General features: G+C 33.9%; 2 protein-coding genes across 2 annotated transcripts; both read right to left on the minus strand.

Moving 5' to 3' along the window:
* Positions 1-2785: 2785 nt before the first annotated feature.
* LOC126879488 (uncharacterized) lies at positions 2786-7261 on the minus strand. Its single transcript, XM_050642528.1, has 2 exons — positions 7129-7261; positions 2786-3385 (listed from the first exon to the last, which is right to left on the minus strand). The coding sequence occupies exon 2, from the start codon at positions 3383-3385 to the stop codon at positions 2786-2788; it is 600 nt and encodes a 199-aa protein (XP_050498485.1). The 5' UTR covers positions 7129-7261.
* On the minus strand, positions 3400-7119 carry LOC126880669 (uncharacterized). Its single transcript, XM_050644722.1, has 4 exons — positions 6982-7119; positions 5973-6516; positions 4357-5207; positions 3400-4278 (listed from the first exon to the last, which is right to left on the minus strand). Exons 1-4 carry the CDS (start codon positions 7117-7119, stop codon positions 3400-3402), a joined length of 2412 nt encoding a protein of 803 aa, XP_050500679.1.
* Positions 7262-23958: the final 16697 nt, after the last annotated feature.

Consider the following 23958-nt stretch of genomic DNA (forward strand, 5'->3'; position numbering starts at 1 on the left):
AAATTGAAAAAAATAATCAAAGATGATGTGAATACACTAAAAAAGGATACGGATAAAAGCATAAAAGAAGCTGCAGAAACACTTGCAAACCATACGATGCACGATATGAAGATGGAACAGAGGTTAAAACAAGTGGAGCAAACATTACAGGATATAGTACGTAATATTGATCTATTGCGCACACATGTTGTAGATGTAGATGCTGGTCGTTAATAAGAAAATGTCTACAGAAAAGGAACAGGTGGTGAACGAATTGCATAAACCAGCACGAAAAATCTATCCTCGTCGACGAACAATAATCAAAGGAATCGATGACTTGTGGCAAATGGATTTGGCCGAAATGCGTCCTTACGCACACCAAAATAAAAATTTTAAACTAATACTAGTCGTAATTGATTGTTTTTCAAAATATGTGTGGACACGCCCTCTAAAGACCAAGACTGGCGAGGAAATTACTCAAGCATTTTCGGATATTCTCGCCCATACTCGACGACTTCCGAAGAACCTCCAATCCGATCAGGGAACAGAATTTTATAACAGAAAATTTCAAAATTTAATGAAAAAACACGAAATTAATCATTACAGCACCTACACGATTAAAAAAGCCGCCATTTGTGAAAGAGTCATTAGAACGTTAAAAGCAAAGTTGTACAAGTATTTCAGTTTACATGGATCATACAAATGGTTAGAAGCTCTACCTGTAATTACCGAGGAATACAACAATACAAGGCACAGTAAAACGGGATACACACCATCTCAGGTCAACAAATCCAACGAAAAAGCTATTTTAAACAAGAGTTATAGTCATTTAAAAATTGCTGGTCCAAGAAAATATAAAATTGGTGACATTGTGCGTGTCTCAAAGACAAAACATTTATTTGAAAAGGCCTACACGCCCAATTGGACGACGGAATTATTTAAAATTGTAAAAGTTAAGATAACAAATCCTATAACGTATTTGCTTGAAGACATGCACGGTATACCGATTAGCGGGGGGTTTTACGAAGAAGAATTACAGAAAACATTAAACCCTGACATTTACTTGGTTGAAAAAGTACTTAGACGAAAAGGCAATAAGATGTATGTGAAATGGCTCGGTATGGACAGCAAACATAACAGCTGGATTAACGTTAATGACGTAGTTTAGGAGGATCTATCTTTTAATCCGCCGCGTAGCAATACATTTTTTGCAAAGAGGTTGTTTTTACCACAAGGAGTAGGGGAATATAAAAGAACTCATGCTTCAGTATCAATGTCAGTACAAGTGAACATGAGCTCTCAAGATAGTGGGTATTCTTCAGGTGGCTCTCAAGATAGTGGGTATTCCTCAGGTGGTTGTGAATTTAGCATCGATATGCCTAGCAACGAAGACTATAATCAAGAATTAGATAGAGCTTTGGAAAATTATGAGGCTGCCGCCAAATCAGAAGTTTTCTACCTGCTTGCAACAAAATACACGTTATCGGGCTATGAAGTACAATGTGGTATAAGCCCTGCAAGATCATTTTCGCCTGCAGTGATTTTATCTCAGCAATATAAACCAACCAGAATATCACTCAGCGCATACGAATGGTATTCCTTTATTTCAATCATTACACAACAACTAATTGATTTTTTCCAATCAACTGATGACCTCATGCACCCAACTTTTCCATGCGAAGAATACTGCACTGTTACCCCGATAGTTTACGATGATTGTAAATTCATTATTGTTAAGAAGCATGGTGTGGAGTACTATATGGATGAAGAAGAAGTGAAGCAAATTGTTGAACTTAACACTAGTGTGCTATCGCCTCGTATGCAGTTGTTAGAAAATTTGAACTTTTGTGAATATTATTATAATGTTTTAGATTTTTGTAAAAATGCTGCAGATAGTTTAAACCCCTTGCAAATATTGTATGCTTTTTGTTCTATAATGTCAGATGATATGACAAACAATGCTCTTAGGGAGTTCATTTATTTTTATAAAATTAGGGTAATTAATGATTTGAATAAATAAAAAAAAATACCAATTTAGAGTTTTTATTTTACCATAATATATATTACACACTATTTTACAATATATATACAAGAAAGAGAGAGATAGCAAGTGGATATTGTTATGCGTTTAGTACAAAAGAGAGATAGTAGCTTATGAACATAATTCGTCTCAAAAATCAATTTTTAAATATTTGCAATTTGTAGTTTTAATTCTCTTAGACAATTTACTTAGGATTGTATTCGCTATTTTTTGTAAATTGGGGGGAATCCATAGGGAGCCCCGCATCTTCGACACCCGCATGACATCACTTTTTCACAGTTCTTCACAATTTGTAGTTTTAATTCTCTTATACAATTTACGTTTAAACTGAATCGTATTTGCTTGGGAATCTTAAAATTCGCGGTACATCCTTGCTTGCTGTACCATCGTTCAATACCAATCACATCTTGAGGGAGAGGATGTTGCTCTCCACTTGGAAGCGTAAATGTCTTTGTATTAGCATCAACTACATCCCAATAAATTTTATTGGCTGCTATTTGTTGCAGATTAGCGGGAGTCCATAGGTCTGGTGTAACACATCTGTGAGACATTTCAACGTTCTTCTGCAATAAAAATCTATTCTAAAATACTGTAATGTCCCAATGGTAGGGTTCTAAAACTATTTGGAATTAAATATCTTTTATCGTCATAAGGACTTAGCGCAATTTTTGTTTGTTCTATACTATAGACGTTATGGCTATATGACCGAATGGAGTGTTGAGTAGCAGTTTGTTCCTTAAAAAAGAATCAATATTACTGCCTACTTCAGACTTCTGGTTCAGAATCATCAAACCTGTTATTTCTAGGCATTTCATGTAATGCATTAACGCAAGACTCGTAATCTTTTAAATCGAATAAAACTTGAGTAAAGCAACTATTGCACCAATAATATGGTTGCTGATATACGCATTCAACGATATCATCAGCATCATAAACTTCGTGAGTATGGTCGTAACGCACCAGTAAAAATTTATTTAAGGTCTCATGAGCATTTTTGAATGCAAAAAAACATGATTTACATACGTTTAGGCGATGCTGCTTAAGATAATATCCATTAGCCCATACACAATAACTGGAGTGTTCATCTTCAAATATACTCCCCCAATCTGACTTTCCTAATACGACATTTCTTAAATGTGACGGTATGTGTTTAGAGCAAGCAATAAATTCTATTCCTTTATATGAAGGAATAGGATCATTTTTAGCACTGCTTATCATCGTTTCCCATTTATATAAAGGAAATTTTTTTAATATTATTTTTGTTAATGTCCACGGCAAGGGGGACTGCTCGATGAAATATGATGCTGATACTGTTGTTTCACAGATTTTTTTGATAGACAGGTCGGTCAATGATGGAACATTCATCTACAAAAAAAAATCTATTCTAAAATACTGTAATGTCCCAATGGTAGGGTTCTAAAACTATTTGGAATTAAATATCTTTTATCGTCATAAGGACTTAGCGCAATTTTTGTTTGTTCTATACTATAGACGTTATGGCTATATGACCGAATGGAGTGTTGAGTAGCAGTTTGTTCCTTAAAATCATTTAAACAGTTTACATAATCATCGAATTTTATAACATTTTTTACTATATTATATTTAGTCCCTTTTGCTTTTTTAGTGATTCGACCAGATTGAACTTTAAAAGTATACATTTTTGATCGTAATCCCACAAATTTTGTCATAATTTCTCCTTTATTTTCATCTTTCATTACTCCTAAAACTTTTTTATTTACGCGAGGAATATTATAGATATTATCTACAGCGTAATCGGATGTATCAAATTTTGATAGATCTTGTTTTATTACTTCCTCATATGCATCATGACAGTACAGTTCATAAATAAAGCTATCGGTATCCATATACATTAAATTACATTTATCTGCGCCCAATTTTGGAAGCATATAGTCGTAATGAAATTGGTACATACATAATTTTGATATATCTAAAACAGTCATGCCAATGTATAAGGGTTTATTAAAAACTAGATCTGATTTAATCAGTTCTATAGCTACTAAATTTTCATTAAATATCTTTCTGCTATGAAACCTGGCACTAGAAATTAAATTTTTAGCACCATATCGCCCATTCCATGATCTGACTAGTTTTACTATTCTATGTTTCCTTATATTCTCCATAGTCTTTCCAAATACACTATTATTGGCCAATTTGTATAAATTTCTTCCAAAATCGTTCGTAGCTGCAGCTCTAAGTCGAGTATTTAATTCTATGTAGGGTCGTAGCCACGCAGACTGCTTAAATTTCAAAATTTTATGAATCTTTTTTAAAACTAACCCATTAGCCAGCATTTGTTTTAAATTTCTATAATGAACGATATATTCTTTTTTATTATAAAGTGTTGTCATTAGTTTAGTATGATTTGAACCCAAAGCTTTGCGGTGTTCGGCAGCGAATGGAAAATCTGAGTGCAGATCATGTAATTGGCGAGGATAGTCCAAGTCAACTTGTAACATGTACCCTACGGGAGAGTCATCAGGTACAGACATAACATCAATGTCTTTGGCATCCATCCATTCGAACCCTCCGTAGGGCAAGGGTTCTCCCATAGCCCACCCATATAAATTATTGACATCAAAATACATTAAGTATTTTGAGGGCTGTGCGGGGTCATAATTAGACATGTACTTATTATTGGCCTCCGACATTCTACCGCTACATACTGAAATTCCTCCACGAATTGCTTTCTCCATAAATAGTATCATGTCAACGTCACGCAATAACTCGAGGTTACACCCCACGTATTTCAACATACAATCCCAAGAATAACCGGGCATTGTGTAGTACCAGGCTGGATCTAACCCATAAGTTATAAAACATTTTTTGCGGAAAGTTTCAAAAACATCTGCTAAAAGCACAATATCGGTTTTTAAGTACAAATCTGAATATTGACCTAAATTTTCAATGTTAAAGGTATCCCAAACTATTTTAGCATGAGCATACTTCTCATCTGTAAGATTCGTATCGTTTAGCTTATTATAAAATGCCTCTATTGGAGGTAAATCGGTAATGTTTAATTTTTCCCAAGAATCAATAAAATCATAGCAAAATACCCCTTTTTTAGTTATTAATTTAAATTCATCGTCACTTAACCTGCTAAATTCTCGCTTGCAAATTTTAAAGTCATTTTTATTTAATGTTGAGACCAATTCATCTAAAGAGGCTCCTAAAAATCTTAATGAATCAATAAATCGAAATTTTATATTAGTAACAGCATCGTTAAGTGTAAATGAAATGTATTTTTCTTTATTGACTGGAAGTAGACTAATATCTCCTTTTTTGCTTAACTCTGAAATTATAAAATGGCTGTCGTAGCCACTCATATTGTGAAAAATAACTGGGACGACAAACAATTTTTTGAAATTTAAATTACAGGCTTGGTGGGCGAAATTTCTGAACTCCCCCGTAAAATGGTCGTGGTCTTTAACAATGATATCTGTAGGAGAAAAACATTTTTCGCATATGTGACACCTTGTGGCTTTACTGGTACTCGGGTTTTCCTGCATTGGTATAATTTTCTTAATTTTCGAATGAATACTTTGAGCTAAATTTGGTAATTCATTAGCAAACCACTCCATGCAGTCAATGCCTCTATAACTCTTAAAAAAAGACAACTTTTCATCATAGCTACATTTTACATAGTATCCAGCACTATACGGAATATGTTTTTGATATTTTTTAGTACAACAGGATGTTTGGAGGTCTGTAACTTTTTCTAACATGCACTCAAAATCTGCATATATGACAAATGGCGTTGTTTGTTTATAAGTATAATTTTTAAAACTAACAGCATCATATTTAGGAAAAGACATTTTACAATTATTCATATCTGCACACATTTTTTCATGTTCCGACAATTTCCCTTCAGTTGAAAAATAATTTAAGCATCTATTGCAAAGAAATAATTTGGCCTTTCTTTTATTTAATTGACCAGCAACTAATTTAGACATATCCGTAATGTGGCAGTAGTGGTACTTAATTTCTGAATTATCATTATCCACTGGAGGTGCTTCATAATCGTTTAATTTAGGAAAATAGTGATTCTGAATTAAAAGAAGATTTACATGTTTGGCAACGACTGTTTTAGTTAATCTAGCTGGATATACTGTGAAAAATGACTTTTCATTATTTTCTATTAATTCTAAAGCAAATACATTGACTGATATATTATTTAATTTTTCAAATTTTGAAATTTGATGTAACGGCATTGGTGCCTCTAGGTCTTCTGTTTTTAGTACTGTACTGTACCATGGGTATGAGGATGGGAGTTCTTTATGTGCTTTAGCTGGATAGAGGGCACTAACTATTGCCCAATAAAAACATGCTTGATCAGAATTTTTTACATTAATACAAGCACGCTTTTTTTGAATACTCTCAGGAAGTTTAATATACGAGGAACCATTTCCAATTTCATATCGATTAATATTTACTTCTAAAGATACAATTCTATTTAATGCAAAACCGGAGTCCCTTTCCTGAAACTCGGATAATTTAAGATTTATTTTATCTTTAACATTCTCAAAAAACCACCGCTCTGTATCGGTAGATACGTCTAGTACAGCATTTTTTGTATTAAAATATTTAAAATTTACAATTTCCTCCTCCCCCGATTTTTTAATAAATTCTCCACAAAAACAAACATTAACTTTAACAACTTTATCTGCTTTTAAAATTTTTCTGATTTTATTTTTAAAAATAATATAACAATCATTTAGGAAATGTGCTAAGTCCTTATGCCATAAATTAACTATAACTCCAGTTTTAATTCGACTTTTAAACGCGGAAACTACATTTTCCCATTTAACTCTATGTTTTAGTTTGTTGTCTAGCCCCATACCGACATGTCTATTGAAAATAATCTGTTTAAAATGTTTAAAATGTCCTACATGCGTTTGCAGTTTTCTAATTGTACCTATAGGCAAAGTGCGTTTTTTTATTACTTTATTACAAGTTTTGATTTGTTTCGTTAAGCGTTTCACCCAAATTTCTTTGTCTTTAGCTGTGAATTTATCAAAAACTATCTTTCTGATTCTTTTGATGAATAACAGTAAATTTTTACATTGTTTAACAATATCCATATTGCTTACCTCTCTTTCTCTCAGTATTTTCGCTTAGATAATTTTAAATGATGTCATGGGCTGGTACTGTTGGCCGCAGTCCACCAGGCCGTGATAAACTATCGAATACTTCCCGCTCGAAAACTCCTCAATGACGGGGCTGTAGGTATCTGTGACTCTAGGCGGTAGAAACACCACCTCTTCCCCCAAATCTAACAGAACAGCTTGCCCAAACTTTGTCTTCACAATTTTGGCTCCCGTAATGGGTACTGGAATGTCGATCGGTAATTCTTTGAGTTTCTTCACGGGTTTCCTCGCTACGACAGATGAGGCATTAATTTTTGATAAATCCATCTGAAATGAAGGAGTGATATAAATAACCAAGCAAAAAACATTGAGTTGTATTCAAAATCAAAACCCGAAAAGATTTAACAAAGAATAATTACGAAGAATGACGAATAATTGACATTCAGCATGCTAACAGTAAGTCTTTTTTGTTTGTAGACAATCAGATGTCGAAATAATAACTCTCATCTGGAATAAAGGGATAAATAGCAGAGTAGAAAACATTAATTAAAAAAATCAAAGAAAAACAGAACAGATTTAACAAAGAATAATTACGAGAAAATAAAAAAGAATAATTGTCATGCTGGCATGAGGTCTTGTAGACAATCAGGTGCTAAAATAATAAATCTCATCTGGAATAAAGGAATTTTATAAATAGCTGACCAAAAAACCGAACAGATTTAACAACGAATAATTACGAGAAAATAAAAAAATAATTGTCATGCTAGCATGTCTTTTTTGTAGACAATCAGGTGCTAAAATAATAAATCTCATCTGAAATGAAGGAATTTTATAAATAGCTGACCAAAAACTTGAAAAAACCGAACAGATTTAACAAATAATAATTACGAGAAAATAAAAAATAATTGTCATGCTGACATGAGGTCTTGTAGACAATCAGGTGCTAAAATAATAAATCTCATCTGGAATGAAGGAATTTTATAAATAGCTAACCAAAAACTTGAAAAACCGAAAAGATTTTAACAACGAATAATTACGAGAAAATAAAAAATAAATGTCATTCAAAATGTCGACAATTAGATAATTATTTAATGTTGAAATAATAAATCTCAGCTGGAATGAAGAGATTTTATAAATAGCAGAGCAGAAAACATTAAGTTTTATTCAAAATCAAACAAGAAAAATAAAAAATATTTAACAAAAAATAATTAAGAGAACACTTACCTTGCAAAACTAGTTGAACCACAACGAGCACTAACAGTAAGGAATAGACTATGGAATAGACCGTCCTGAGGTGGATTTTGAAATTTATAAGGTTGCGTGCCCCACCCTATGACGTGTTGTAGAAAGTGTGCGTGTGCAAAATTATATTCAGTTTTATCATTGTCATTGGTTTTAAAAATTCCAACATTTTCTATGCACATGATAAGAAATATAACTCAATAACAAAATGTGGGTATGATAACGAAAATTGCATAGTAATGCGATTAGACCCTCAACCGCTATTTCCTATGCGATATGTAAATTATCTGCTAACATTTATTTTCATTATTTTCAACTAAATATTTTTTAGAGTTATGGGTTTTTTATTTAAACGCCTTATTTATTGATCAAGTCTTATATTACATGATGATTCAAATTTTCTCTTAACAATTTTAAATATAATCTTTATAATTAAAATAAACACTGAAGCTAATATTATACAAGTCATTGCAAAAACATTATCTATTTCACTTTTCATGCTTTCTTTGTTCATCGTTGTTGGCGCCGGCGTCGATAACATCATTAATAGTAATTGGATGAATTCGCCTTGTTGGAGTTTCCCTAAATAAGTAATCCGCAGCACTTGAATATTCTTGTCGCAGCTGCTGGCTAAATTCCTTAGGTGTCCAGTCTATGCTGCTTCCCAGTGTTAGGTTCTCTATTTGTTTTATAACCTTATTTTTATCCTCATAAAATAAAACCTGACTTCTTAACTGTGTCAGTTTTTCTCTAAATTCTGCTAATTTACGTCTATACTCATTCAAAGACATGATGTTACTACCTCACGTCGCGCTGTGACAATAAGTTCTTGCGACTGAGCTCCCCATGACAATAAGGCCTACGCGACATTTCACGAGCCCACGTGACGTTTTGACGTGACGTTTTTACGTGCTTTGACGTGACGTTTTACGTGACGTGCTTTGACGTGACGTTTTACGTGACGTGCTTTGACGTGACGTTTTCACGTGCTTTGACGTGACGTTTTACGTGACGTGCTTTGACGTGACGTTTTCACGTGACATTTCACAAGCCTACGTGACGTTTTGATGTGACGTTTTTACGTGACGCGTTGACGTGCTGTGTTCCTTTTAAGTTCTTTTAATAAAAAATTGCATTATGTTTTTTTATTTTATTTAAATTCCACAATTACCAGCCGCGCGCTTCGTATCTACGAGATCCGCGAAAAACTTAAGGTACCGACCGCGCATCTGCTTCGCGTTCCGCGAAAAATTAAGGTACCGATCGCACATCTGGTATCGCGCACCGCTGCGCCGCTGTGTTCCTTTTAAGTTCTTTTAATAAAAAAATTGCATTATGTTGTTGTTTTATTTAAATTCCAAAATTACCGCGCGCTTCGTATCTACGAGATCCGCGAAAAACTTAAGGTACCGACCGCGCATCTGCTTCGCGTTCCGCGAAAAATTAAGGTACCGATCGCACATCTGGTATCGCGCACCGATCGATCAGCGCTAGAACGCCGTCACATCGGAACGCGCCCCATCGGACGTCGTCACATCGGAAAGCGCCCTTTTGACACTATGCCGCCATGTTTTTTTGTATTCGTTATCTCCCGCCCATTCCAACGAGCCGTCGTACGTTTAAATCGGACCAATAGCAGCAGAGATACCATGTTTCTCTCTCTAACACACATACTTTCCTATATCAGCTGTGACATCACATACCTCTCTCTCTAACACACAGAATTCCCTATATCTGTAGTGACACCCGTTTAGATCATCTACTAGGATCATAGCACAATCGAACGGATACACAGAGTGGTGGACAAAATAAATGAAATATTTGAGCAAAAGAGTAACTGCACGACTGCTTTCTTAGATGTGAGTTAAGGCTTTGATAACGTGTGGCATGATGATCTACTAATTAAATTAAAAATCACTCTCCCACACACTATGTAATCCTACTTAAAAGTAAGATATATTAGTGTGAGGTACGGACAGACAGCATCAGAAATCACATTGATAAAGGCAGGGGTATGACAGGGCAGTGTTCTTGATCCACTTCTCTATCTTATGTACACAGCTGACCTTCCAGTAAGCAACCAAATAATCACAGATGCCTTTGCAGATGATAAAGCGATAATGGTCAAACACAAAGACCCAGTCATAGCTGCAACAATTCTCCACTCCAACAACATCTAGTGAAAATACAGGATTGGACAAGAAACTGGCGAATCAAAGTCAACGAAGTAAAATCAGTGCAGGTTACATTAAGCCAATGCCGAGGTACAGTGCCACCTGTTACATTAAATTGACAAAATTTGCCTCAATCGGACAGCGTTAAGTATTTAGGGATGCACTTGGACAAAGGACTAACCTGGAAAAACACATTTTCAATAAAAGAAAACAACTTAGCTTGAAACTTATCAAATATTATTGGCTATTGGAACGACAGTCAAAACTTAGCTTAAACATCAAATTATTGGTTTATAAAGTAGCCTTAAAACCAATATGGACCTATGGTGTACACAACTATGGGGTACGGCCGCAAACTCAAACATAGAGATATTGGAACGCTTTCAGTCGAATGTACTACGGACCATAACAAATGCACCTTGGTTTATACCAAACAGGGAAATCCGAGACGATCTCCTAGTAGCCACAGTTAAGGAAGTAGTAAGTGAATACAACAGCCGCTATTTGGTAAAATTGGAAAACCATCCAAACAGTCTTTCACTAAGCCTGCTAGATAATAGTGAGCAGACTCGGAGACTGAAGGGGCACAAACCATTGGAGCTACCACATAGATTCTAAACAGCAGTGAAGTGAAGTACAGGTACAATTAAGTACTTAGCGTTAAAGGGACATTTTAACAATTAAAGATACTAGTGGAATTTTTGTTATTACTGGATAACAAATCCAAATTCATACATACACCCTTTTGTAACAACAAAAAACATGCTTATAATTTTTATGTATTGATTGCATGTAATAAATAAACCATCGATGGTATTTATGAACTGTCCGCCATCCCCAACAGCAGTAGTGCAGTGATTAGTGAAGAGTATATTGTTTGGGGACTCGGGAGACTGAGACACCGAAAGCTCCGAGGAAGACATCAGAGAGGATGTCGAAAACACGGCACAGTAACATAGACGCGGTGCAACCTAGAAGCCTGGTGAGTATAATCTTCATTGTTGTAATAATATTAACTTCAATTTCAGGTTTATTTAAATTAACCACAGAAATCTTTCCGAATATATTATTCGCCTCTACATCGACGTCTTTTTTGCGATTTAACATTCCTTAAAACCTGTCGGGACCATATGGTCATGCCCAAATTTCTAAAACTCAAACACCATACTTTTTCTTCTTCAATCTCGCAATCTCATAGAAAGCCCAGTTTTTTGCTTCTCCGAGAAACGTTTCAGTCTAATAGATGATAACTAAATCACACAAACACAAATTTTTAATATCTGGTCGAATATTCATCCTTTTAATGTTTTTAATATACCTCCTGCTTATAGTATGGGACAGTTTCGAGGGTATAAGTAAACTCTTCTTTTTCTTCATGTACCATGCCCTTTCAGAATTTTGGTTACCATCATAGCTATCTTAATTTTATTCACTGTGTAACAAAAATAAGAAAACTTCTGTTGGAGTGAAAGTAAAAAGAAAGATATAGGTACTCCAACAGAAGTAAGGAAAAAAAAGAAGAGGATTTTCTGTTGGAATGAATGCACAGAGAGTGATAAACTCCAACAGACGAAGGAAAAAGTAAATAAATAACTAATGGGACATAGATGTAGAGAGATGGGCTGTAAAGAGAAAGGGTGAAGTGGCTTCTACGTTGAGAAGCCGCAATAGGAAAAATACTACTTTAAATGTAATACTGAAGAAAGGGGGATTAGAAGGGATAATTAGTAGAAGTGGGAAGAGACAGAGGCAAACTGAATAGAGTTGGCTAGCTATAGATGCAAGAGAGCAACTTGACACTCAAGGATGGATACGGCTCATTTGCATGCCTGTCGAAGAACAGTAGCTCTATATAGATAGTAATGATGACTAAAAGATGAAATAATAAAATAAGAATAATGTACTGAAAATGAATGGAGATGACTAATGACTAAAAACGAACAAAATAAATAAAACTAACTAATCATGGGCGCCATGAAAATGATCTTCGATCATTCTCCCAGGTATCTTATACTGCTGTCAAATATTAAATATATCACACCTGTAATAATGAACATAAAGGAGTAGTAAAATTCATGATATACAAAATAAATAAATATTTATTAAAATAACTACTAGATTTTTAACAATCTCTGAGTTAGACAAGCATATATCATGTAACTCTAAAATGACATAAGTTATACAAGAAGCTATATATATTTTAAAGATAACAACAATAATGTTATCTGTTATAAACTTAAATACCTCTTACATATATATAGGGTACAAAATTACATAAGTCTTCTACCAAATGGTTATAGTACGCCTGCTACGTACAACTAAAGGAAACTGACAAAGATGAAAATACTACAAATAAATAGGCCCAAGCCTTACTAAGGGAAAATACAATAATGAATAAATAAAGTTAAATATACAATTGACTAAAGTAGAAATGAAGTTGAGATAAATACCGACCATGACCTAAATTAACCGAACAAATGGAATAAAGCGAATAACAGTAAAATATTTGGGAAACAAGCTAGTAATATTAAAAAATAAATTGACACGAATTACATAAACCAATATCAAAGCAATAATAAGGTATTAAAAACCTAATTTTCTCTAGGCTTATTCCTGTGCACAAGAAGTTACCGTAGATACAAAGTTTGGGAACCAAATAATCTAATATACAAATATGTCAAAAAAAAACCAGAGGTAACCTAAATCTGGAAAAAAAAACATAGTGTATTTAACAGATAGTCTGAAATATAAAAAAAAACCAATAGTTACTAAAACACCTCACTAAATGTTCCCAAACGAGGTTGCAGTTACATCCTAGAAAATGATGCACCAGGATGGTGCGACCCCATGACTCCTGTAGGCCCAGGTGCCAAGACGAAAATTGAGCTGGAACGCTCCCATACCTTGCTCCCAAATAGACATACTCCCAATGGTGACTTGGCCGTGGCTGCAGTGGTTTCCCTAGGTGGTCAAAGGGCTACGGTTTCATGTTAGGGTTTCTTCCAAATGGCTAAAAACATTCCCAGTTTTATTTCCCATTTTAAACATGAGCAAAAAGTAAAAGGGAAGAAGAAATACTTTTTAGAAGCAATAGTATAGAAAAACCGGCCATTAAAAATGGAACAAAAAAACCAATCTCAGGTAACCTTGAACTATTTTAAGTGTGAAGACATGAATAAATGACACTGAAATGATTTATTTGAGGAAATATCTGTAAAAATATCTTGAATTTATAAAATATTGGATGTTCAATAAATTTAAAACCTACAGAGAAATGGTAATTATTTCCAATATTAATTTGAGGACTTCAAAAATGTTTGGTTATGTAAAACCAAAAACCCCATTAATATAAAGATCGATATAAAGATAATATAAAGATCGAAATCATCTACACCCTTCCCTTAATAGATTGACTAAGAAAGTTTAACAATGGGACTAATATTTTAAATATTCCACAACAAAAAACACATGACAATGGCTAATTAAAAAATTATTACAAAAAAAATAAATCTCACCGAATGATTCCTATTAGGCTCCAACAGGAGTTGTCACACACATGTCTCCCTAACTCCAGACAACCCTTGCTGGTAACTTTTTACTTAAAAAAACTGGATTGATGTTATAAAATAAGGTGTATGGAACTCATTCGCCATTTCATGGTACCAGTACCAAGTACCAAACCAACCCACTTAATTAGCAGCCACAAACCAAGTGACGAACGAGAGACGTTTCTCCGCCAAGGTGAACGTCAAATTCTCTCAGAAAACGAAATCATTCTCGATAGGTGGAGTACGTTCCATCACCGAGGTATGACGTCACCCCAGTAGTCCTATACGAGAAATTAGAGAATTTAAATGGAGACCGAGGGAAAATAATTATAATAATAATTAAAGAGCTAATTTTGTAACGTGACCGTTACAATCCCCTTCTACTCGGGAAAAAAAATTTTATCCATAAAATTTTTTTTCTAAACTTCAAAATATTAACAACTAAATTTACAATAGTCTAACAATCCACGTTGATTCGCAAGATTACCACTAAGCATAAACTAAGGTTCAAGGAAAAATAAATAAATATATGACTCAAACTCATGCTAAAATGTTACTATGTTACTCTCTGTTACCAATATTAATGAATTGCTTCAAAAACCAAACAAACTAAATATTGTACTAAAGTTCATACTAATAACTAAGTGTCGAATTGGGCACTAAAACCAAAATTGAGCTATCCATGGACATCAGATTTATAAAGGATATATCCAAGGACATCAGATTTATAAAGGATATATCCAAGGACGGAACAACCAGGAAAAGGTGTGAGCCAATTCGAACCATATCAAAAGTAAATGTACCCAAGTGAATAAAAAAAAATCAGTAACTAAAATAAGTAAAGAATTGAACACTTAATCCAAAATTGAACTAACAATGGACACCAGATTCATAATAGTATATCCAGAGAAGAACAATCAGGAAGATTTATGGAACAACTCTCACTAATGCCAAATAATACCAATAATAAACATACCAAAGGAATCCAAAACTCAATAACCAAAATAGATGTGGAATCGGACACTTAATCCAAAGTCGGACTATCAGTGGACACCAGATTCATAAAAGGCATAACCAAGGAAGAACGACCAGGAAAATTTATGGACCAATTCACACCAATATTAAACCACATAAACAGACCAGGTCTACGTACACCCACATCCGGTAATACGAACCTATCCAACCAAATACACAAAATAAATGAAGAATCGGACACTTATCCAGAATCAGACTATCAATGGACACCAGATTTATATAAGAGCATATCCAAAGAAGAACGATCAGGCAAATTTATGGACCAATTCTTACTAATACTAAATATACTAAATTATTGGATCCAATGGTAACTAATACTGAACAAAATAAATAAATTAGGTCTACATACACCCTCATCCGGTAATATGAACCTATCCAAACTAAGTAATCAAAATAAGTCAGAATAAATATTGCTAACAGACTAAGTAACAGAGAGATAACCAAACTAAATCAAAGGTATGATAAATACCTACAGTGTATTGACTAAAATTTATAGAAACTACATAAACTTAATTCGTGCTGGTATTCACGAACTATAGCATGTTGCTACAACAGATGTATTAGAATAACCAGACTCAGATAAGGTACCAATAATGTAAGAATAAGTAGGAAAACAGAATGAATGGTGAACTTACAAGTTCTATGACACCATGATAAGTGATAGGAAAAAAAAATATGATAAGTGATAGGAAAAAAAATTGACGAGAACAGGCAACCAATTTTAATTAAAACTGCAGATTCATGCGCTCTCACATACGTGGAATTATTCTGGAAATGTTCCAAAATCGGAATAGCAACACTAATGCCTAAGGAAAGAAGTGGGAATATACTCAAATGAACAACTCATCTGTCTAAACACTGCAAATACTGACTTAACGAACCTACTATGTATAGGGATGGCCTAAGCATTGATTTATAAACAAGTGCGCAAGATATTTATCCATGTTTACTCATCAACTCAAAGTACAAACATACTATGAAGTAAAAGACCTAATATGAACTAAATACTTCCCTATCTAATGGTAAAAATGTAACTGGAATAATTGGACTAATTACAGAAGAATGGTTAGGAAATGTGGCCAACATTTCCTGACCAGAAATATTATGATGAAAAAAAACATCTGCGTACTCAGCCATGAAAGACATAGATCACGAAGTCAATCGAACAGCAGTGATCAGTTGCTGAGCAACAACCTCGAACCCACGCATTCACAAATCAGGGTATCAACAGAGTAATGACAAACTAGTCCAAAAGAAGAAATCAATACATAAATCATCCATACATACCTACCTCATTCATACATACATACATTATCCATACCTACATACATCATCCATACATACATACATTATGCATACAACCACATACCATGCATACATTCAGACTTAGAGACTTAAGAATCCGTACATACCTCAAACTTCCAAACTAATTCCAGAATCATAGTGTGTAGGATATAAGGATATAAATTATTATAAAGTGTTTAAGATATTGGAGACAAATGTTAATAGAGTAACCCAATAACAAATTATAAACCACAACATCTTTCCACTATGGCAAATCCAAGAACAAGATATAGAAATAATATAAAAAAATAGTAAGTAATCAAATATTCAAAATATAACACATAAACTGAGATATAGTAGTGTACCTTATGATAAGTTCCATAGTTCCATACAAAATATCAATATTAAACCAACGTACTTGTCTGAGCTTACATATTGAAAAGTGCACCATTAATAATGCAACAAAATGATAAGCTCATAAACCAGAGTACTACATAATAATTAAATTAATAAATAATAAATTAAAAGTCATCGACAACAAAGCCAAAAGATGAAATCGAGTAATGTAGGTACCTGCACTACCTGATGATTAAAAACATTAGATTAAAATATAACAATAAAAATTGAGCTAAAGGCAAACCAAAGAAGAGATTGGCTCAACCACTGTTAAGTCAATCTTCTTCTGAGTATTGTTCTAAAACTTAATAGACAAATAAGGACTATTATCAATGCTTCTTAGCTAACAAAAAATTTATATTTACATCTCAACCCAAAGCATCTGATTTATATAAGCATTATATTATGGTACCCACACTGGTATAATATTATTATCAACATTAACAAACTAGAAGGTGAGATGGATAATGGAACTACAGTGGAACCTCGATAACCCGGATTAATCGGGACCGCGGCCGATCCGGGTTATCGAAAATCCGGGTTAGCCGGAGAATATAGTAAAAATTAATAAATAACCTCCATTATAATTACAAAAACATGAAACACATATGCACAGTACACATCTAAATTACGTATAGTTGTATAGAGTGTAGAGTTTTGTTCATTTCTTGGTAAAAAACTCAGTCATACTGTAGAGATGTACCGACACCATAATATGGTAGGTCTGGATCCCGCGTACGAAAAAAAAGTTGATAAATAGCAAGCTGAAAATTTGTTATTAGCTTAAGGGTGTCTAGTCGGACAAACATTAATATATGGGAACACTGGAACAGGGGAAGTTTTAACTGTGGAACAGGCTAAAAATTTGGAACGGTCAGACCACGAAAACGGCACATGTATTTTGTCCGACAGAACAGACTTAAACTCTCCGAACAGAGATTAAACTCTCATGCAAAAATCAGACTGCTATTTATCACCAAATTGGCGTTTTAATGAGTGGAACATGTAGAATATGTCAAATGACAGGAATTATGACAGGTGATAAATAGCAGTCTGATTTTTGCATGAGAGTTTAATCTCTGTTCGGAGAGTTTATGTCTGTTCTGTCGGACAAAACAAATGTGCCATTTTCGTGTTCTGACCGTTCCAGATTTTTTACCTGTTCCACAATTAAAACTGCCCCTGTTCCAGTGTTCTCATATATCAAAGTTTATCCGACTAGACACCCTTAAGCTATTAACAAATTTTTAGCTTGCTATTAATCAACTTTTTTTTCATACGCGGGATCCAGACCTATGGTATCATAATATCATATTATGATGCTGCAATAAATTTATTTTAAAGATTCGCCTTTATCAATCCTACCTAATGTTTCTAGTTTATTTTCCATTGTCACAACATTTTTACGTTTTGTTAACATTACAGTTTTGTTACCATTACGTAGACAAAAATCAGGCAAACACAATCTGAAGCACGATTACAGAACGGAAGTGATTAAAACAATGTTGTTATTTAAGAACAGACTAAGGCCATTGTTTTAAAAAAGAATTTTTAAATAGTCACGTCTATTTTAAACAATGCTAAGACAGTTTGACATAAATAACGGAAAAGGAATACAGCCAGGTGCCTGTTCTTTCCGATAAGCTGAGACGGTCGCTCTGCCTGCCGCCGTGTGCATGAATCATTTTTACTGTTGTACATACATACTTATATGTGTTCAAATTACACAAATACACATTATCTCTCAAATATTATTTGACCTACATACATTTTTATTTGATAAAATTGTTAAATTGTTTATTTGTTAAATTTTTGTCTGATGAAAATCGGTCCGGGTTAGCAGGACTTCCGGGTTATCGGGGGCCGACTTATCGGGGTTCCACTGTACTTTACTATACAATTTATCATTGTAATGTTTAACACTACCAATTAAAGAAATTAAATTTGGATGACCATCTGTAATCATCCGAACCATGCGAATTCAACGTATCATGTATAGAAGCTAATGTTGTGGACCGATATTGCTTTGTGGTGTGTGCCTGTCTTACCAAACAACCCAAATATCAAAAATAACAAATATAAAATATAATCTAAAGTTTGTAAGACAAAGATACATATGGAGAAAATATTAGCGACACACCAACAAATCAAAATGCCAGCAAAATATATAAATAATCAAATCAATAAAGTAAATAAAATACCTAAATACTGAAAATAATTTCTAGTTAGGTGTAAAATATAACCACACTAGAAAAAAAATATATGCATATAGTCAATAATTAATTGTACGTGCAAACATACTACCATTGGTAGAAGGACTAAAAATCCATAATAATAGAACATAATGTCAGTCATGTATACTCATTCTAAATACACAAATAAGTTTCCAATAAAAATATAAAATTCAAACTAAAATATGAGCTGTACCACTAAAACTAAAAATGAGGTATCGAAATCAACTAATCAAAACCAAAAGCAGCATAAGTCTACCTGTTTAGTATTCGTAAAGTTTTAAAGACCAAAAATAAATCAGAAGTAACATGTATACAAAGATATCAAAAAGTTAATAAAACAGAAAATTCCAATAAAAGAAAATTGAACTAAAAGAACTACTGTCTTAGAACCATAAAACGGTTGGCACCACGCATTGGGCAGCCATTGTAACAAAAATAAGAAAACTTCTGTTGGAGTGAAAGTAAAAAGAAAGATATAGGTACTCCAACAGAAGTAAGGAAAAAAAAAAGAAGAGGATTTTCTGTTGGAATGAATGCACAGAGAGTGATAAACTCCAACAGACGAAGGAAAAAGTAAATAAATAACTAATGGGACATAGATGTAGAGAGATGGGCTGTAAAGAGAAAGGGTGAAGTGGCTTCTACGTTGAGAAGCCGCAATAGGAAAAATACTACTTTAAATGTAATACTGAAGAAAGGGGGATTAGAAGGGATAATTAGTAGAAGTGGGAAGAGACAGAGGCAAACTGAATAGAGTTGGCTAGCTATAGATGCAAGAGAGCAACTTGACACTCAAGGATGGATACGGCTCATTTGCATGCCTGTCGAAGAACAGTAGCTCTATATAGATAGTAATGATGACTAAAAGATGAAATAATAAAATAAGAATAATGTACTGAAAATGAATGGAGATGACTAATGACTAAAAACGAACAAAATAAATAAAACTAACTAATCATGGGCGCCATGAAAATGATCTTCGATCATTCTCCCAGGTATCTTATACTGCTGTCAAATATTAAATATATCAAACCTGTAATAATGAACATAAAGGAGTAGTAAAATTCATGATATACAAAATAAATAAATATTTATTAAAATAACTACTAGATTTTTAACAATCTCTGAGTTAGACAAGCATATATCATGTAACTCTAAAATGACATAAGTTATACAAGAAGCTATATATATTTTAAAGATAACAACAATAATGTTATCTGTTATAAACTTAAATACCTCTTACATATATATAGGGTACAAAATTACATAAGTCTTCTACCAAATGGTTATAGTACGCCTGCTACGTACAACTAAAGGAAACTGACAAAGATGAAAATACTACAAATAAATAGGCCCAAGCCTTACTAAGGGAAAATACAATAATGAATAAATAAAGTTAAATATACAATTGACTAAAGTAGAAATGAAGTTGAGATAAATACCGACCATGACCTAAATTAACCGAACAAATGGAATAAAGCGAATAACAGTAAAATATTTGGGAAACAAGCTAGTAATATTAAAAAATAAATTGACACGAATTACATAAACCAATATCAAAGCAATAATAAGGTATTAAAAACCTAATTTTCTCTAGGCTTATTCCTGTGCACAAGAAGTTACCGTAGATACAAAGTTTGGGAACCAAATAATCTAATATACAAATATGTCAAAAAAAAACCAGAGGTAACCTAAATCTGGAAAAAAAAACATAGTGTATTTAACAGATAGTCTGAAATATAAAAAAAAACCAATAGTTACTAAAACACCTCACTAAATGTTCCCAAACGAGGTTGCAGTTACATCCTAGAAAATGATGCACCAGGATGGTGCGACCCCATGACTCCTGTAGGCCCAGGTGCCAAGACGAAAATTGAGCTGGAACGCTCCCATAGCTTGCTCCCAAATAGACATACTCCCAATGGTGACTTGGCCGTGGCTGCAGTGGTTTCCCTAGGTGGTCAAAGGGCTACGGTTTCATGTTAGGATTTCTTCCAAATGGCTAAAAACATTCCCAGTTTTATTTCCCATTTTAAACATGAGCAAAAAGTAAAAGGGAAGAAGAAATACTTTTTAGAAGCAATAGTATAGAAAAACCGGCCATTAAAAATGGAACAAAAAAACCAATCTCAGGTAACCTTGAACTATTTTAAGTGTGAAGACATGAATAAATGACACTGAAATGATTTATTTGAGGAAATATCTGTAAAAATATCTTGAATTTATAAAATATTGGATGTTCAATAAATTTAAAACCTACAGAGAAATGGTAATTATTTCCAATATTAATTTGAGGACTTCAAAAATGTTTGGTTATGTAAAACCAAAAACCCCATTAATATAAAGATCGATATAAAGATAATATAAAGATCGAAATCATCTACACCCTTCCCTTAATAGATTGACTAAGAAAGTTTAACAATGGGACTAATATTTTAAATATTCCACAACAAAAAACACATGACAATGGCTAATTAAAAAATTATTACAAAAAAAATAAATCTCACCGAATGATTCCTATTAGGCTCCAACAGGAGTTGTCACACACATGTCTCCCTAACTCCAGACAACCCTTGCTGGTAACTTTTTACTTAAAAAAACTGGATTGATGTTATAAAATAAGGTGTATGGAACTCATTCGCCATTTCATGGTACCAGTACCAAGTACCAAACCAACCCACTTAATTAGCAGCCACAAACCAAGTGACGAACGAGAGACGTTTCTCCGCCAAGGTGAACGTCAAATTCTCTCAGAAAACGAAATCATTCTCGATAGGTGGAGTACGTTCCATCACCGAGGTATGACGTCACCCCAGTAGTCCTATACGAGAAATTAGAGAATTTAAATGGAGACCGAGGGAAAATAATTATAATAATAATTAAAGAGCTAATTTTGTAACGTGACCGTTACAACTGCCACCCTAAATAGCATGCTTGCATCAACGCCATACAAATCTCTCAAATTCTTCAACTATGAAGTTCTTCTAGGTCTGGATCCCGCGTATGAAAAAAAAGTTGATTAATAGCAAGCTGAAAATTTGTTAATAACTTAAGGGTGTCTAGTCGGACAAACTTTGATATATGGGAACACTGGAACAGGGGAAGTTTGGGGAAGTTTTAATTGTGGAACAGGTTAAAAATTTGGAACGGTCAGACCACGAAAACGGCACATGTATTTTGTCCGACAGAACAGACTTAAACTCTCCGAACAGAGATTAAACTCTCATGCAAAAATCAGACTGTTATTTATCACCAAATGGGCGTTTTAATGAGTGGAACATGTAGAATATGTCAAATGACAGGAATTATGACAGGTAATAAATAGCAGTCTGATTTTTGCATGAGAGTTTAATCTCTGTTCGGAGAGTTTAATTCTATTCTGTCGGACAAAATAAATGTGCCGTTTTCGAGGTCTGGCCGTTTCAAATTTTTAACCTGTTCCACAATTAAAACTGCCTCTGTTCCAGTGTTCCCATATATCAAAGTTTATCCGACTAGACACCTTTAAGCTATTAACAAATTTTCAGCTTGCTATTAATCAACTTTTTTTTCATACGCGGGATCCAGACCTATTCTTCGTCCTAAACTGCGTTTGCCTGCTATTTTCCCTTGCATAATATTTTGTAGCAACCCATATTTGGGACCTCTCATTACATGTCCGAAATACTCCAGCTTTCTATTCTTGATGCTTTTTAAAATCTCAGTAGTCTTGCTGAGACGTTCTAGTATTATTGTGGACTGTCGAATCTTCTCCACCCAAGACTTTTTTAAAATTCTTCTACAGCACCACATTTCGAAAGCCTCAAGATGATCTAGATCGAATCCAGGACTCGACACTAGAATGTAAGACCGTGAACACGTAGCAGCGAAGTAGGCGAATCCTCAATGAAAATTTTAGGGCTCTGTTAGAAATTCGTTGGCCATCCATCTAAAAGCGGCTCTAGCTGGCTCTATCCTAGATCTAATTTCGCTGTGAGTCTCTTCGTTACAATTTAATAGATATTCAAGGTAAACATTTTGATCAACTTGCTCAAGTTTGATATTATTTAGATACATATAAAGATGGTTTATATTCTGTTGTTTACTTATTACGAGTATTGTGGTTTTCCGTATGTTCAGTTCCAGACCTGCTTTCTTACAGCTCTCAACGACACTATCAAGTGATGTTTGCAGATCTTCTTGAGCAGAGACTAGGAGTACTAGTGTCGTCTACATATCGCAAATTATATTGATGACTTCACCGTATAAGTAAATAGATAGAAACACTTTCAAATCTAATCTTTCCGAAGCTCAAAAAACGCAAATTAGCGCATCCATTTGCTGAACAAATTCCAAAACCTACAACTTTGAAACCCGCCACAGTGGTTCAAAACTTTTGATACCCCTGTCACTCAAGATTTAGCAAAAGGTTTCAATTGCTCTGTTACTCCAAGTCACACTCCAGTTGAGACGATCATCTGTCAACCTGAAGAAGCGATTTCCAATTTACCTTCCGAAGATGGTGAAATAGTTAGAAAAGAAACCGTTAGAGTTCTTAGAAACTCAAAGCATCCCTCCCCAAACATTGGCTAATGCGAGAGAAAAGCTCTGGAATATTTTGATAAATCCAAATCTAGTCATTTTTTCTGCCGACAAAGGCAACGCCACTGTCATCCTACAACATACGGAACATCTCACAAAGTGCTGCTAAAATATAACTCCTTAAAATATAAACATTTGTTTATATTACAAATATGGCAGCCATAAATCCAGTACCTTTTTATAAAACAACCAAAAATTATTTAAGAGAAGAACTGGACAATGTAATGTGTAACATTACGAACGAGTTAAAACAGTAACAAACCTTTCCAGTGGAAAGATCTAGTTTCGCCTCATATTTCTGTCAGTTCAGTATATTTTTGTTGTCGGATCCATAAACCT

The sequence above is a fragment of the Diabrotica virgifera genome, chromosome 2, assembly GCF_917563875.1.
Source record: "Diabrotica virgifera virgifera chromosome 2, PGI_DIABVI_V3a".
NCBI lineage: Eukaryota > Metazoa > Arthropoda > Insecta > Coleoptera > Chrysomelidae > Diabrotica > Diabrotica virgifera.

Excerpts from the sequence above, each read along its gene's own strand:
- LOC126880669 (XM_050644722.1), bottom strand. The coding sequence starts at position 7,119 with ATGGATATTGTTAAACAATGTAAAAATTTACTGTTATTCATCAAAAGA. Across the intron at positions 6,517-6,981 it reads AAATCAAAACTTGTAATAAA|GAAAGGGACTCCGGTTTTGC; the intron begins GTAATAAAAAAA and ends TCCGAGTTTCAG. Across the intron at positions 4,279-4,356 it reads ATAATAAAAAAGAATATATC|CAGTCTGCGTGGCTACGACC; the intron begins GTTCATTATAGA and ends TTGAAATTTAAG.
- LOC126879488 (XM_050642528.1), bottom strand. The coding sequence starts at position 3,385 with ATGAATGTTCCATCATTGACCGACCTGTCTATCAAAAAAATCTGTGAA.